The sequence below is a fragment of the Rhinolophus sinicus genome, chromosome 2 (assembly GCF_057876585.1).
Source record: "Rhinolophus sinicus isolate RSI-liver-muscle chromosome 2, RSI-T2T, whole genome shotgun sequence".
NCBI classification, from domain to species: Eukaryota; Metazoa; Chordata; class Mammalia; order Chiroptera; family Rhinolophidae; genus Rhinolophus; species Rhinolophus sinicus.
Genome location: NC_142502.1, coordinates 140,029,212 through 140,046,809, shown reverse-complemented (window position 1 = coordinate 140,046,809; position 17,598 = coordinate 140,029,212). Strand labels below are relative to the sequence as shown.

The following is a 17,598-nucleotide window of genomic DNA, read 5'->3' as shown; positions in this document are numbered from 1 at the left end:
CTTGGTCCTCACTTCTGCCTGCAGTTAGGTGCTCCCCTAACCTTTGGGGACTTCTGCTACATCCTGGGGGAGGCCAACGGAAGGAGTCAGAGTCATGTTCTGTTTCCTCCATCAAAGCATATCCACTGATGAAATATGTTACCCCGGACATGGACAACAAGAGTGTACGAGACTTCCCACCCAGGATTTGTTAGCATGTAGCTCCTTTATTACTTAATTTATCTAATTTACATGTTCAGTCCAAACAATCCCTAGGGATAAAAAGCACCATATGTTTCTACCTCCTTTTTTGATCGGCACATCAGGACTCCAAGCAAACCAGGAAGTGTTTTTCTAGTGGCTGCTTGGTGCCCAGGAAGATGGCCGACTCTGGGTGGGGAGGACAATGGCGGAGCAAGACTCTGCCCTGAGGGAATGAAAGCCTAGCCTGGTGGACAAAACCAAGAGCTGAATTCTGAGTCTCAGACCTCAAGTGCTCCTGAAGCAAAGAGAAGGGACAGTTTGGTTTGAGAGAAGGGAGAGACACGGTAGGCTTCTTAGCTGGAGCGGGGTTTGAGATGGAGCCTGAAGTACAGATAACTTCAAGTCAGGCTCGTCCAGAAGGGAAAACATGCCAGGAAGGAACAAGGGTGTGGGGACAGAGCCCCAGAAAGTAGTTTCCAGGCTCTCGGCCTCACATAGAAAGGTGCTGGCTCAGGTAGTAAATGGCCATCAACTGTGATTAGATGGTCATCAGCTGTGGCTAGTTGGCCATCAGCTATAACCAGTGAGCCATTGGCCACTAATATAACTGCTGTGGCTACGCTAGCAGAAAAAATGGGGGCTAGCAAGAAGATGGTGGCTGGGCTGGCAAGTGTGGATTGCAGTTAGGATGGCGGGTTGCGGACAGTGTGGATCCAGCCTCCAGTGAGACAATAGTGCCACCAGCGAGAATATACTAGTATGACTCCCCTACCTATGGCTCCGTGGGTGTTCCTTTTGGCCTCACCATATCCTGCGTTCTTATGTGGGGAGCGGGAGCACAGACTTCACCTGATGACTCCCCGCACGACAAAGGGCATGTGAACTATCATGAGTATCTATCTGGGACTCAACATGGAGAGATGGGCTTAACTCAAGATTCTGAAATACGGGAGGAATGAGAAAAAGACATAAAGAAGTCAGCTGGTGGAGAGTTTTGTTTGCCAGGCTGAAAGGTTTATACCAAATCTGATAGATAATTAGTAATTATCACTAGTATCATTATCTTCTAGCTACCATTTATGTGGTGTCTACTGACCTAAGCCGTATTTACAGGTACTATTCCAAGCACTCTACAAGGATTAACTATACTCAGGTGAGAGGGTCCTGCAGACACCGTATAACTGTTAGGCACTGAGCAATGAGCGTCATTGGTGGATTAAATAGTATGCTAGTAAGAATATTATTTGGTGATTGGTCAGGAAGGTCAAACTGAGGATATGACAGACAAGAGACAGAGAGAAGGAAGTGAGGATTCAAGATGAAATCATGAAGCACGAGGGTTCTTTACCTTCGAGTTCTAGCTTCTTCCTCTCCACCTCTTTCTTGTACTCCTCCAGCTCCTGGTCAGTGAGTTGGCTGAAGGGGTTGGGCACCGTCTCCTCTGACTCGTCTTTAGTGTCCGCGTCGCCCTTGGCCATCAGCTGGCTCTCTGTAGACTGAAAGTTAACCATAGAGTGTGTGTTGCTCTCTGAACGCCGGGGTTGGGGCCCAGGCCTGAGCTTTCTTTCAGACTCATGTGGCTGCCAGTAGTCTTGCTAGGGACAGTGTGGCATGCAGCTCCTTGGAAACAGCCCAGGGCCTCAGGGGAAGGCTTCTTCACTCCTCCCCATGGCTACCTCACCCCCAGACCCAGATTCTTTGCAACTGCCTGGATGAATGCAGAGAGTCCACCCTCTGCCCCAGAAATAAAAGCAAAGGATGCCCCCAAGCAGAAGAAAGACACACCTTTATTGCAACCCCTCCCGTGGATGCTTGCAAGCCATCACTATGCACATACCGTCAGCGGCCCAAGGTCAGTCAGCCAAACTCCAGCAAGCAAAGCATTGGCTCAGTCAGCTTCATGCCAGCTGTTCCCCCGGCCCCTCCCACCTCCTAAAGCAGCACAAGCTACAGCACACAGCAGGAAAACACGCAGTGGCTTCGGCATTCTCAGTCCAAACTGTTAGGCCTGTTTTGCGCATAGTCGTAAATTACAAGGGGATCAAGGTCCTGAATCTTGGCTCTTCAACCTGCCTGTACTGCAGGTCCCTGCAGGGACATTGGCAAAATCACTGTTTCACCACCTCTGTGGAGCCTCTGGCTCTGGGGAGCTCACCAGCTGGGTAAGCTTGTGTAAGCTTCAGGAATGCTTTGACCCTTCTAGCTCCAGACAGGGACTAAAATGCAGACTCCATAGTCCTTTTTCCTCATCCAGCCTTCTCGCCTTGGCCTTTGAGAATGACAAGCTTTGAAGCTGAGGAGGAGCCAAAGACAGGGAAGCCCAGGGAAAGTGAGCGCGGACCCACTGGCCCACACCACGCACTGCAGGCCATTCTTCCCTAGCCCATCAGAGCTCCGGATGAGGGGCCCATGGGCTCCTTCCAAAAGAGGGCAGCACTGGGCCTATCTTAAGGAATCATGGGGTTCAAAAGAGAGTCCAAGACCAGAATTCCAAGAAGGTGGACTCCAAGAAGAGCAGACTTTTTAACAATTTTGCTCATCATCTTGAACTCCCGCCTCCCTCCAGCATTGTGGGGTATTTCTAGCCTTGACCCTGTGGCACATCTGTACTCCTCCTCTTCGCTGAATTGCGCTGGGGTGGAGGTGGGCATGATGACATAACATTCACACTTCTCCTGCCAATGGGCACCCACACTGTGCGCTGCAGCCTGATCTGAAATCATTGCATCACCTCAATTTGCTTAGCAGAGAAGAATGGTTCCTGTATTTCCCCCTGTTGCTAAGAACGACGCCATGCCCATTGCTGGTTTACAATGAGCAGCAATGATTTCCAACACAAGCCAGAATTCTGATCTTTACCTATTTTACTAAGCACTAGACAGACACTGTTCTATCTCAAGCATGGACACAACGACTTTCTACTTTCTAACTCTATGTGGGTTTGTGTGGGCAACTAACTACCTTACCTGCCCCTTCCCATCCCATAGGAGCACCAGTCCTTATATACATGCCTCCCCTCTAAGAGCACATGAGCATCTTCCCAGAGCTATGGTCTCATGATGCCCTATCCGTGCAGAGGCCAGAGATGCTCAGGGCAGGCAGGCCTGGAGCATCTGGGAACTGCCAGCCACATTCCAGCGATCCCCACTTTGCAGGATAGTAAGAGAGGGCAGAGTGGAGTTCCATGGGGGAAGCATGGAAGTCAGCGTCACTCCCAAGGGCAGACTGGGCAGCTGCTGCCCCACCCAGTGCCCAGAGGGGGCGATTAGACACTGTCCCCGGTCCTCACAGCGTCCATTTTGCAGCAAGAGCATCAGCGCATGAGATCACAGGGGGAGGTGGGCATGAGGATTCAGGGGTCCTGCTGCCCAGCCCCGGGCACTGATGACCCGGAAGGCAAACATGTTTCCCCTCCAGACAGGGGCCGCCTCTGCTGTACCGGGCTTCGGCTCTTCTCAGCGATGACACTCGCCAGGAGCTGGGACTGGGGCCCCGCTGATTTCACATCTTGTCGGTTTTGTTCTCGAATCTGTGTGGAAGGAGAGGAAGAGAGTGGGCTCGCTTTCAGTGTCAGGGTGTGGAGCTTGGGAGGGGCATTCCCAGGGCGTATTGGTGTCCAGTGTGGTCCGCGACTTGGGTCTAGAAGGGTCCCCTAATGGTGTGGGAGAATGTCTCCTCTAATTCTAACACAGTCTGTCCACTCTGAGACAGTCTCATGTCTGTTTCTGAGTGAAGGAGCAGTTCATGTAAAACACCAGATTCTCACTGACTCAGAGAAGGTAACTAACTACCTGTATGAGGGGAAGAGTGAAATGAGGCATAGTCGGTCCTTGAGGGAGAGTCTCAAATTTTAATATTCCTAAGAAGCCGCTGAGGAATTTGTTTAAAATACAGTTTGCTGGGGCAACTCCACATCTATTGAATCCAAATCTCTTGGGGAGAGGGATGAGGGAGGACCCAGGAACCTGCATTTTAAACAAGCATTTCAGAGGATCCTTAGACCACACATTGAAAAACTGTTTTGTGAGCGTCTCTGTCCTACTGGAGACAGCCTGCTACAACTTAAGTTTTTAAAGTAACATTCAAAATCTAAGTGAACTGTAAAGCAAAGGTGGAAAAATAAATATAAAGGATTTTGAAATCTTGAAAATGGGCCAAAAGGACAATAGCATAACATTCATAAAAACTTCGCCCAAATAAACTTTAATTTAAAAAAGTTCATAAAAACTCAATTTGTGGGCAAGGTCTCTTCAACACATCTAATGCCTAAAGCAAGCAGCACTTCTCTATGTAAGAAGGTTCTGTAGGACTACATAAGTACGGACAGCACTTAGCACAGTACCTGCAATACTGCCAATAAGTGGTAGTTCCTTTCCCATAAAAGGCATCTGGGGTGTTAGTAAGTCAGGAGTATCAACCCTGCACCCCCCCACACACACACTGGCCCTTGAGGGAGAAGAAATGGCAAGATAACTAGCTACCACCCTACCTTGTTCCGCATTTCCAGCACTTCTTGGGGGTCGGTATAGAGAGGCACAAATTGGTTTGGGTTTTCAATCCGTATCGGCATGCCGCTGCTGGATTTCTCCACCTCGTCAGCCTTCATCCACTGAACACACACAAGGCCAGGTGGGTAAGGCAAAGGAATAAGACCCGTGTGTCTTCCCCAGTGGTCTGCCCCATGCGATCTGGGCCAACCAGCTTACATGAAAAGTCAGCAAGCCTATACACACATGTTATTTCCCCATGGGCCTCTGTGATGTCTGTCTCTCAGAGCAGAGATGGGCAACAAATGACTTAGCTGCCCGAGAAGGCCCAGGTCCACAGCCAAACGGCACTTAAGAGTGGGGCTCAGTACCTTGGTAACCAGCATTGACAAACAGGCAGCCACTGGAGCTTCAGTATTAGATGACTCGATGATATTAATTTGCAAGGCTCCTTTTTTTTTAATGAAGGGCTATTCTATTTGGCTGCCAGCTACTTTAATGTTAATGAAAAAGTCAAATTAAGAGTCAGAGTGTGGGAGGGGGCCGTGGAGAACAACGTAATAGAAATGAATATCCCACCCGCCTCCTGGGTTGCATCAGATGTGTAGCTCAAATGTTGGTAGCCATCCTTGAACTTCCCAGAATTTCCCTCTGGATGTGGGAGCAAGAAGCAAACATTACTTGCTCTGTGCTCCTGGGAGTGACCTGGCCTAGCCACCCTCTGGACCCAAAAACTCAGCATGAATTTACAAGAAATAGGTGCTCGGAGGCTCCACGGGCACGAACAGCTGCTTCCAGCCACTCGACAGGAAGCCCTAAGAGGAGCTTGTACCAACACAGGCCCAGGGCGACCTGTTCTGTTCCCCTATTCTAAAGCTGCCTAACCCACAAACAGCCAAGCACTCTCCCCCCACCCTGGCCTTCCCCAGCGGGAGCCCCCTCTGCCCGCCTTACCGTGGTCTTGGGCCGGGGGCTGCCCATGCTCCTCTGGACCTCGTCAGCCACGTTGACCCGCAGGTAGGTGTTGGGCGTGTTGAGCCAGCGGGTCTTCTCCTTTTGCTGCTTCTGGGCGTGCTGCCGCAGGGCGGGCACCGGGACGCCGTCCTCCTCAAACACAAACGCTGTGACTGTGGCCGGAATCTCCACCTCGCTTTTGTGTTTGGTTTTCTCTTGAACAAAGGGGTAGCGGTACGTGTAGCCTGTTCTGTAACCCTATAAAGGACAAACAGAGAACCATTTATTGGGGAGGAAATGGCCTGTACCCACCTACGTGCCCACCTCCACACCCACCCATGAACTTCACCCCCTTCCATCGAATGACTCAACTTAAACCTAACTCTCCATAGTACAACCGAGGCCTTGCTGCTCCTCTGGTGTATCTGAGAATTGTTCCCTGGCTTGGTCCTGCATCTCTCCGTTCCTCTACCCCAACAAGCCCTCTGACCAGGGCTGAGAAAAGCCCTAGAACTTTGTGGACCAGACAGAGCTCCTTACCCAAACAGAGCTCTAACTTTTCATGCCATGGTCCTCAACCCTGGCTACACACTGGAACCACGTGGGAGCTTTAAAATGCTGATACCTCAGAGCTACCCATTTCATTGGATGGTGGTATGGTCTGAGCGACAGGATTTTTAAAAGCTTCCCTGCTGGATTTTATCAGTCAGCCCTCCCTTCCTCAACTCTGCGGCTTCTTAACTATTTCCCTCTTAGAACCCCAAAATCTGACTCAAGAACATCCCTGTCTCCTAAGTAAGACCACATCCCACATGGGCAAAACTTGACTGCTGCTCAGTGAGAACAAATTCTCGGGAATCCTGGCAGCTGTGGAGCCATTCTCAGCTCTGCCCGTCTTCTCTAACTGTTTAGATTTATTTCGTTTGTTTTACTAGTAAAATTGGATGTTTTTAGTTACACTCAATGGCCACTTGAACCTCTTCCTTTGTCAATTGTTTTTGGTCTCGGTTCATTTTTCCCTTGAGATGTTGTGGGGACAGAGCCAGGAGTGCAGTTTCCAGGCTCTTGGCCTCACTTGGAAAGGTGCTGGCTCAAGTAGTAAATGGTCATCAACTGTGGCTAGTTGGCCATCAGCTGTAACCAGTTAGCCATTAGCCACTGATATAACTGCCGTGGCTGAGTTAGCAAGCAGGGTTTGCAGTTAGCAAGTGCGGTTGGTTGGCAGAGAAGTGGACGGCAGGTTGCAAACAATGTGGCTCCTGCTTCCTGTGTCTCCAACCCAGCCGCCAGTGAGACTATAGTGTTATGACTCCCCCATCTATGGCTCCGTGGGTGTTCCTTTTTGACCTCACCATATCCTGCATTCTTATGTGGGGAGCAGGAGCTGAGACCCCACATGACACCCTGTGTGGGGGCAGAGCCTCAGAAAGTAGTTTCCAGGCTCTCGGCCTCACATAGACAGGTGCTGGCTCAGGTAGTAAATGGCCAACTGTGATTGCATGGCCATCAGCTGTGGCTAGTTGGCCGTCAGCTGTAACCAGTGAGCCATTGGCCACAATATAACTGCTGTGGCTACGCTAGCAGAGAAGAGAGAAAGAATGGGGGCTAGCAAGAAGATGGTGGCTGGGCTGGCAAGTGTGGATGGCGGTTTGCGGACAGTGTGAATCCAGCCTCCAGTGAGAGTATAGTGCCGCCAGAGAGAATATAGTGGTATGACTCCCCTACCTATGGCTCCGTGGGTGTTCCTTTTTGGCCTCACCATATCCTGCGTTCTTGTATGGGGAGCAGGAGCTGAGACCCCACATGACACCCTGCATGACACATGGCACAGTGAGCAGGGTACGGTGCCAGCTAAAGCTCTCCGAAGGGCAGGGGAGCAGTTTGTGCATATGAATGAATACCAGGAGGAGCAGCTGCTGGAGAGCTGGGCCCCTGTGGAGGGGTGGAAAGACGTGGACGGTTCTCCAACCAGCATAGGCAGGAGAAAGCAAAGGTCGTTGAGGCCGTGTGGGCTGGGCAGTGTTTGCTGAGGCAGCCCAGATGCGGAACTTGTGGTGCCAGGAGGCAACGCTTGCTGAGTCCTCGGTGGGAGATGAGGGTGAGGTCAAGGTCGTCCCTCATCCCCAGGTTGGGGAGGACCTGGAGCCCTCGCCCTGTGGACAGGGCACACTTTGTGGGGCCAGCACACAGCCCTGGCGAATGACTGGACTATGGGGAATTGCCTTCCATCCCTGAGTTGATGGGCCGTTTGACTGTTTGCTTGGGAACGTACCACCATGCAGTGGAACCCGTGGATGTTTGCTTCCTGTGTAAGCACCTTGGCTGTGAGCCATTATTGTTCCAGAAAGACTGGTGGTGCCCTGAGAACCCTGGCTGTGCCCAGAAAGACTGGCGGTACCCTGAGAAACCCTTGCTGTGCCCAGGAAGTCTAGCTATGCCCAGAAAGACTGGCTGTGCCCAGGAAGACTGGCAGTACCCTTAGAAACCCTCACTGTGCCCAGGAAGACTGGCTGTGCCCAGAAGGACTGGTGGTACCCTAAGAAACCCTGGCTGTGTCCAGGGAGACTGGTGGTACCCTAAGAAGCCCAGGAAGTCTGGCTGTGCCCAGAAGGACTGGTGGTGCCCTGAGAAACCCTGGCTGTGCCCAGAGAGCCTGGCTGTGTCCAGGATATTGCATTCACCTCCAGGATCCTCGCACAGGGCTCCTTGCGGAAGACACTTGTCGCGTAGAATGTGAGGCGAGATCCTGGAGGGGTGGGGACAGAGCTGGGAGTGCAGTTTCCAGGCTCTCAGCGTCACATGGAAAGGTGCTGGCTCGAGTAGTAGATGGCCATCAGCTGTGACTAGTTGGCCGTCAGCTGTAATCAGTTAGCCATTAGCCACATGACTCCCCTACCTATGGCTCCATGGGTGTTCCTTTTTGGCCTCACCATATCCTGCGTTCTTATGTGGGGAGCAGGAGCTGAGACCCTGCATGACAGATGTTTTTCTTTTTCATATTGACTTGTAATCTTTTTACATTAAGGACATTAATATTTTGACTGTTACAAATATTTCCCTCATAGTTTGTCTTTTACCTTTGTTTATGGTGGGGGGAGTGGTTTAGAAAAATGCAAGTTTTGAATTTTGATGTCATCTTATCTGTCAATATTTGTCATCACGATTTCAGACTTTCCTGCCATGTGAGATAAGGTCCTGCCCAGCACAAGAGCCTCAAAAAGATGAACCTATGTTTTTAATATCTATATGAGTTTATGTTTCAATTTTTGATAAATCAGGGAATTTATCTTGTTGAAAGGAATGAGGTAGCAATCCACCTTAGTTTTATTCTCCAAATGACTAGTAATCTATCTTTTCCCCACTGCTTTAGAAGATGCCTCTTTGACCTATGTTAAATTCTCATATATTTGGGATCTATTTCTGGATTCTCTAAGCTGTCACACTGATTTGCCTGTCCATTCTTCACTAGTGCTCATCCGTGTAGTTAATTAAGTTTTACCATGTGGTTGGAGCAGGGGTTTCTAAGTGCTCTTCTTTTTATAGGATTTTCCTAGCCGTTCTGAATTTCAGCTGGATGTACAATTTGCTAAATTCTTATGACTTCCCTCACTTTTAAATGAATTACATTGAGATTGATTAATTTGGAAGCGTGACCTCTTTACCCTGTGGAAGCTTTCTAACTAAAAATAGACTATAGCTCCTCAGTTCTCTGATATCCGCTGGTAAAGCTTTATAGTTTTCTGTGAATGGGTTCTGCTTACGTTTTTATGATGTTGTTGCATTTGCAAATAGGATTATTTTCTCCCATTATTGTATTTTTAAATATTATATGTTAAGATACATTTTCATAAGTGACCACTTTAAAATGCACTCATTATTTCTAATATTTTCAGTTGACACTTTTAGACTTTATAGGCATGTAACCATACTATCTATAAGGAATAGTAATTTCATTTCCTTTGCAATGTTTATGCATCTTATTTTTACGCCTCACTGCTTTGGATTAAGTTCCAATACTATTCCAGAACAATGTTAAATAATAGAGCTGAGAGCAGGAATCATTGTTTTGTTTCAAACAAAACAGATCATTTCTCACCTTTTTGGCTAAGATTGAGTGTAAAATGTAATGGAAATACTTCTAGTGGTTTCGCATGATATTGGCTCATGTTTTGAGAAAAATCACTTTAACCATGTTAAATAAGTATCCTGTCCTACATAACTGCTATTATTTTTATAAATTGATATTAAATTTGATATTTATTAAAATGACTGAAAGTTTTTTATCTTTAGACTCATTAATACCATGAAATATATTTAAAAGACTTATAATATTAAACCATCCTTGAATACTAGGAATGAACCTACATTTGGTTATTGTATCTTAATCTAATGTTATGCTGGATACTATTTGCTGGTTCTCATGCCGCATTTTTCATCAACTCAAAGTAAAATTGGCCTGACTGTTATAATTGTTACGGTTTAGTGTCTTTTCACTCTTCTGTGAAAGATTAAATAGCATAAGAATTGTCTGTTTCTTAAAGAATTGAAATAATTCCTGTATGAAACCATCTGCTTCTGGTGTTTTATTTCAGCATAGAGTACTCAGCACACAAATGCTAATGGGAGCTGTGTTTTCATTGTGGATTGTACCTTTCATCATTTTAAAGATACCCTCATGGTCAGCCTGGTAATAAGGCAGAAATAATTAGGAACTAGAGGCAAAGAGGAAAGTATTAATTATTTCATTGACCTAGGCACAATAAAGAGGGTTCAAGATAATAGCGTGGGTGGGGGGGGGACGAAATAAATCAGATATAAAAGTGTTACAAAGATAGGTTTCATCTTTCACTACTCTGCGCAATCTAAGAAATTAGAGTCTCTTCCTGCAATTAGCTCCTCATGCATGGTATAAGATTTCCTCTTGTTCTTGAATTGTCTTCTGTTTACATATCATGTCAGCAACTAAACTGTTAGCCCCTAGGAGAAAGAATGTCTTAAAATTCCTTTGTATCCTTTAAATCTCACTCCTAGACGCATCCCAGTTAACTCCTGTAATAATTGATTCAATCATTACAATAGGATATAATGCTGCTCACCAGGAATAAGAAATTTGTGACATTATGTGTTTTCTGCATTAAAGACATAAGAGAGGCAGAACTAACTACAAAAGAGTGAACAAGTCGCCTTCTAGGAGAAGCTCTGTGGTTCTTATTTTTACTGGATCACTACTTTTACCAACGCACATCTTCTTACCCCTTCTCTAAGGAGCAGTCTGTAGGGATGATGACACCGCAGCCTGTGATGCGGGTAGCAAAGGCCATCTCAACTACTATTAGAATGACCACAAATTCTAAGTCAAGTTGCCAATCAACATAACTGTGATGCTGGCAATTCTGATGCCCACCTAGTGCTTTGTACTGGCTGGTTCTGGGGCTAAGCCTCAGTGGAGCGGCCTGGAAGGGAAAAGGCAGGAGACTCACCAGATTGTCCAGCATCCTCATGAGGGCCTCAAACTCGTGCTCCCCCAGCCGGCTCTTCTGCATGGGTCCAAAGGTACTCCCCGCCCACTGCACGGAGCCCACTTCGTGGGGTCGGTGCTTCTCCTGCTCCAAGAGGATAAGGTTTTCTACTCCCCCAGCGCTGGACAGAGCAGACACCTGTGGTGAAGAGCAGAAAGCCCTCAGCTCGTGTGTGTGTGTGTGTGTGTGTGTGTGTGTGTGTGTGTGTGCGCTCGCTCGCGCGCACATACCTGTATACTTACTATACTCATATGTGTAACAGAGAGTAGGGATCAGGGAAGATTAGAAACAGAAATGGCTGGAACACTGAGCTGTATTTGACTTTTTCCTCCCAGAGGAAAAGCCACCCCAAAGTTGTTGGGCATGCACCCATTTCCAGAGAAAGAGGTATTAGCAGTTTCTTTCTTAATGTCAGCCCTTAGAAGCTATAGAGAAGGAAATGGCAAGTGTTAAACCTTAAGAATAAAACAATACAGAGGACTGGAAAGGTACCTGGGATACAGACCAACTTCAAATTGTGATTATTTCTGGGAGGGTGGGAGGATGGGGTCAGAAAGGGCTCTAAAGGGGATTTCAAGTCTTGTCTATAATATTTTATTTTTTCAAGAGGGAAAGATCTGAAGCAAGAAGGCTGTGGATATTTGTTAAGTCTGAGAGGTGGGTAGCAGGTGTACACTATTAGTCTCTGCATTTTTCTGTATGTTTGGAATATCTCCCCTTTTTTATCTTAAAGTCACTTGAAAAACATAGGCTCGCTTCTAAGCCAGTGAAATATGAGCTAGGCTCATAGACTGAATTAACAGGTCTGAAGTAAGAAAGCATCCTCCATGATGGGGTTAGTCAAGAATCCCAGGAGACAGATGAAATGCTGATAACGCACAGCCAGGCACTGTGTAGGGTGAGGCAGCTTTCGCCAATGGACTTAGAGTGTTTGTCCCATTGTCAAGGCTCCCAGGGGAGGGGACAATACAGGTGGTTGTAGGCAATGGACTTTGAGTATTAGGGCAAGAGGTCTGTGTACACAGCAGGCTACTTTAGAATGATCCTAAAAAGCATTCATCACTCTAATTCCGTTTTCTAATTCCATGCTCATCTAACAGTATATTGTATTTACTCCCTTTTTGTCCACTCAGATACAATTAGTTGTGATTTGGTTTCCTCGGCAAGCTCAACTACAGAAAGAATCTGAGTAAGGAGTTTTGTACTGTGCATCCATACACTAGCATTCTGATTAATATTTGATTATCTCATGTAAGCCTGTTATGGGAGAACTACTCTGATTATATAAATTTTTAATGTTTTAATTTTTATGACAGTTTTTTGTTTTTGTTTCATTTTACTGAAAATGAAAGGATGCAATTTAGCTTGCTGACAAACAAGTCCTACTATCCCATGAGGATCTGGGACACACCCTGGGGTGTGTTAAATTCACCAGTGTGACAAACGACCCCTAAGAGACTTCTTGGAGGTCAGCCAGGCCACCTTCCCAAGGTGACCCCATCACCCTGTGAAAAGGAGGAAGCTAGAACACTCGTTTTCCACGCTTTCTTCATCCAAGATATATGTCCAACGGAAGGCTCCATTTTTAACTTAAAAAATGAGTCCACACCTTGGCAAAGAGAGAGACCTTAGGGGTCATTTATTTTATCCTCCCACCAACAGTAAGAGTCCTTGTCTGAGATCCCCAGAAGGTGATCGGCCCTATGAGTGGGGAGGCAGCCAACTGTAGTGTTGTCCTGATGTCAAAGGGTCACAGTGAGTTGATATAGATTACAGTGAACTGAAACCTACTGGTCCTAGTTCTGCCCTCTGCTGTCATGTTTAATTCTGAAGTCCCAGCACTGAGGCTGAGCCCATAACGTGGACCCTGAGTGGTAGTGAATTCCACCTGGCTGATCAATTTACCTCGTTCATCCTGGACCTCCATCTCACCAAGGCAGGGCTTTAGCCTGGGACCTAAAACCCTGACTTGATGTGCCAGCTGCCTGGAGGAGGGTCCTGGGCTGTCAGCCGACCTTTCCCACAAACCCTTGCTATCCTGATAAGCAGTACAATGCAAGGCAGCATTTAAGAACACAGACTCAGTTTCCAGGCTGCCACTAGAATCCTGGCTCTGCCATTTACTCGTTGTGTGACTTTGGGCAGTGATTTCTCAGTTATTCTCATCTGTAAAATGAAAATAGTAGTACCTACCTCATGAGGATTATTGAAGGTAATAACACTTAGAATAGCACCTGGTGCATATAGAGTGCCATATAAATGTTTATGACACATAAATTATCAGTTTTTACCATGAAAGGATGAGAAGCAATATCCTCTGGGACTGGTCACTCACGGAGGAGGAAAGAATTGCCCACATCCTTGCAAGAGCTGCTTCCTCCCACCTCCCTCGTCCCCCATCAGTTTCCATGGTGATGGGTAGCAGATGGGGAACTGCCTGAGCTTCCTCCCATCTGCCTTTAAGCAGAGCAGGGAGCTGCCTCTCTCAGCTGGGGATGACCCAATTTCCTGGAACCCCAAACTGAGGGGAGCAAAGAGGACACTGTCCCATGAGATGAAAATAGTCTCTTAGTCTTGAACCACAGTCACACTTGCTTGTTTGCAGGAGAAAACTAGATCCACAGCTTCCAGAAAGAGAACTTCAATGCTGGCCATGCAACCAGAAATGACCCCACCGGATGCTGCAATCGCAACAGCATCTGCAGACTGCGGGTACCTGGGATCTTCCATGCCTTAAACCACCCACACCTCTGGTCTAATCTTGCCAGGTTTTCTCCCACACATTCCAGCTTCATTTCTCCCTCTAGAAGCCTCACTGCTCCACCAGCTGGAAGAAGCCACTGGAGCTTTTCTGAGGATCATCTGCCTCCATTGTCTGATGCACTTTAATAAGGTCACATCAAACCAGTCCTGACTGAAAGAAAGTGACGGCGGGTAGGGCCAAGAGAAGTAGCTGGTGGGCTGTCAGCTCTGCCATCCCGTCTCCGCAGTTGGTTAAAGTGCACAGTGGCCATTCCTGAAGGTCTAGAGCCCAGGAGAGACTCATTTCACAATGAGGGGGACGTGGGCATCTCTCTCCACTCATTTTTAGGGCGGTGCTGTCTTTGCAAAGAGATAAGAACTATTTTCTCATGGGAGCCTCTTCTTCAGAAGGAAGATGGATGACTCTTAAGAGCTCAGATGTGGGGAAGGGAAAGTGGGAATATCAGAGGCCCTGCCAGGCTCTAACACCAGTCATGGGTCAGAGCTCAAAGCCAGCATCGCTGGTTGAGGGCAGGGAGGCCCCACATCAGAAAGGCACCACCTTGGTCCTACTGTACCTTCTCCTCACTCTCCTGTTCCGACTACTGCTGTTGTTTTCTGTGGGGTTTTCTTGGGGGATGGGGATTGGGAGGGGGGAGGCAGTCTCATATCACTTCCTCTAACACCTCTTCATCACTGTCTTAACAATATTCCCCTCACCATATTTCTTTAAAAACCATTGAGAGATGTACCACTTGTAGAGGTTCCACTAGTAATTCTTCCAGCACAATCCCGGTCTTCCTCTAACTGCCAAGAGAAAGGCAGGCCTTCCTGGGGCACTGCTATGCCAAGACCAGTCAGGAGAGGGCAGACTGGACACCGAAAGGGCCCCGCTCAGAGCTGACTCATTCTGGAGCAGTGAGACTCCGCTTCTGTCAATTGAGTCCCCAAAATACCATCAGCTATACCTGTCCTTGTCTGAAATTCCCTGTCCTCACACGGACTCTACAGGCCCCACATCTGCAGCTGAGAAAATGGGGGATTCGTGGAGAGCGAGTCCCCGACCCAAGGCACACAGCCCAGAGCAGGGAAGGATGGAGCCCAGTCAGCTGTGCAAGGCCCCCTACTCACCCCTGATGTCTTGCCACACTGAAAGGAGCAAGTGCTTGGCTTATCCAGCACCACCTTGTTCTCTGAGAAAGCTACAGGATTTGTGTCTGTTTTCCTGTTGCTTCTTCACCAACTCCTCTAAGGTTCCCCATGACCACTGACGCTCCCTCCACGCCGTCTCTTACTGGTTAGGACTTCATGATGGGCTCCCTGCACGTCACCTTGGGGCTCCCTGGTGCTCCAGACTTGGCCTCTACTTCTCTTTCTGGACTTGACCGTGTTCATGGTTTTTGCAAACTACCCACACACCACCACCCCCAAAAAAAAGAAAAGAAGGAAAACTTACCTGTGTGGTGTCTGCTGGGTATAACCAGATGTAATAGGTATACCCCAGACAATAAATGAGCATGGTAGAATCTCTTCTCTGCCCTATGATGGCTTCTCCTGCTGTCTAATTCTGAGCGTAGGCAGCTCCCCATTCTGGGCATTGACCCCCAAGAGTTGGGTGTTGGTTGTTAGACCAGGACGATACATTTTTCAAAGCTACGGAACAGATTCTAAATGTGAAACTTTAGATGGATAGGACGGTGCCAAGGCAGAGAAATAGGTCAAGGCTTTTATGTGGCTACGTTCACAGGTCTCCCTAAATCAGAGCCAATGGGGCCACGGCCTTGGCCCACAGGCCTCTGTCAGAGCCACGCCCCAGAGGAACTTGCTTACCTGTATCTCACAGGCAGCCTGCAGGTGGAAGATCTTATAAAACGCCTCCTCCACGGTGTCACCCAGGGCAACCACGCCATGGTTTCTTAGCACCAGGATCTGCAGAGGAGCAAATGGCAAGTTAAAACTTTAAGCCTTCTAACTTTTAGTCTAAGGGGGAGAGATTTTCATTTTATTCAGATCAATTTCCATATCTAATCCTGAGTCTCCCCCCCAACTCCTTGTTCATTCTCCCTACACAAATACCCCAATGCTACCCCAAATGTGATTTTCACCCTAAGCACCCACCCTAAGAAACAGAAGATGCTTTTTAAGAATAAGACTAAATAGCTTGGTGGATTTCTTTGGACAATGCCTGGGGTTTTAGGCCTTGGAGAGCTTTAGAAGTCTGAAACACTGGTGTTTGTGTTAAGGTACATGAAATTACCTTAAGGTACATGAACTATGAGGTCCCACCTCAAAAGCAACCTCTTGCCTCTGTGAGTTAGTTGGCCTGGGAGTCAAAACCTGAGCGGTGTGTCTCTGAGGGGTGGCTCTGCAGAAACAAGTGGAAAACCTGAGACCCAGATGGCCAGTCACGTGATCTCTCTGGACCTCGGTTTTCCTCTCTATAAACTCAGTGAGGCCCTGGCAGCTCTAAGATGCTAAGGTTCTATGAAAGGGGCCGTAGTGACCTTCCAATCTAACTCACTGGTTTTACAGTAGAGGAAATAGAAGAGTAAAGAAATTGAAAGTCTCCCAGCTATTTAGGGGCAGAATGGGAACTAGAATCCAGGTGTTCTTGCCATTGGTGTAACGTTTCTGATTCAGCCAGGCAGATAAAAAGGGGGGGAACCCAAAAATGAATTTATATCAAGAGCCTGACTCCCCAAGGTCCAGGTGCCAGAAATTCCTCTTGGTTGGTTTTATCCTCAAGAACTCTCTGCAACTAGCGGACGCCCACCTGGGAGCTGGGACATAGATCCACACATTGGATCTGTCTCTGCAGACCTGGGCTGAGGCCTACTCAGCACGTCCTCTCTTGCTGAAATCAGTTGGAGGTTTTTCCTCTCAAGTACCAGAAAACTGGAAAGAGACAAGGACCCTGGCCCACAAAAGATTTTGTAGAAACAAATGCCCCATCTTTCAAATTCTTATGGCAGTGCATAGATGTGAACAACTCATCCCTCCGCGGGCCCTGCTCTTGAGGCTTTAGAGAATGTCAGGAGAAAGTGGCAGGGATTTCGCCTCTGTGTCAGAGACAGAAAGACAGGGACTTCCCGATGGGAAATGACTCAGGCAGTGAGAGCCTGTTGAGAACAGGAGCCCAGCAACCCAGGCTCGGCTCTGAACCTTCCCTTTCTAAGCTAATCACCCCTAACGATGTGCTGTTATAAGATTGTGTTCTTTAGATGTAAACCAAACAATGAGGAGATTTTTGTTTTTCTCTATCGAGTTAGAAAAGAAAAGTGATAACACTGAAGTTTGGGGAGACCGCCGGAAAATGGCATTCTCATATACTCGACATAGCAGGGAGGAGAGGGCAATTTAGCAATATGAAGTAAGAATTTTAAAATGTGCAACCTTAAGAATTTATCCTAAGGAAATTGTCTCAAGCATACACAAAGGTTTAGCTGAAAGTATTTCCATCACAGTGTTGTTGATACGCATATTAACAGAAAATTCAGGGGACAAAAAAACCTTCCAATGTCCAACCATCGAGGACTGTACAGGTAAATGGCAGCACAGCCATTCATACAATGAGATATGATTCAATAATTTAAAATAGTGGTATGGAAAATATTTAATAACACACAAGAGTGTTTACTATATATTGCTAAGGGGGAAAAGGAGAATATATTTTATGATCCTAGTTTTGTAAATATATGTGAATATATTTGGGG

The 17,598-nt window shown here is 47.3% G+C and overlaps 1 protein-coding gene across 4 annotated transcripts in view; it reads right to left on the bottom strand.

Moving 5' to 3' along the window:
- ADD2 (adducin 2) overlaps positions 1–17,598 on the bottom strand; it is a 99,309-nt gene that overhangs the window by 12,869 nt on the left and 68,842 nt on the right. For all 4 annotated transcript variants that reach the window (XM_088796097.1, XM_088796099.1, XM_088796098.1 and 1 more), the window contains 6 exons: positions 15,716–15,814; positions 11,105–11,281; positions 5,625–5,882; positions 4,673–4,792; positions 3,623–3,712; positions 1,532–1,679 (listed from right to left, as the gene is read on the bottom strand). In XM_088796097.1, coding sequence (XP_088652223.1) covers positions 1,532–1,679; positions 3,623–3,712; positions 4,673–4,792; positions 5,625–5,882; positions 11,105–11,281; positions 15,716–15,814 — 892 coding nt within the window. The remainder of the gene's footprint in view (positions 1–1,531; positions 1,680–3,622; positions 3,713–4,672; positions 4,793–5,624; positions 5,883–11,104; positions 11,282–15,715; positions 15,815–17,598) is intronic.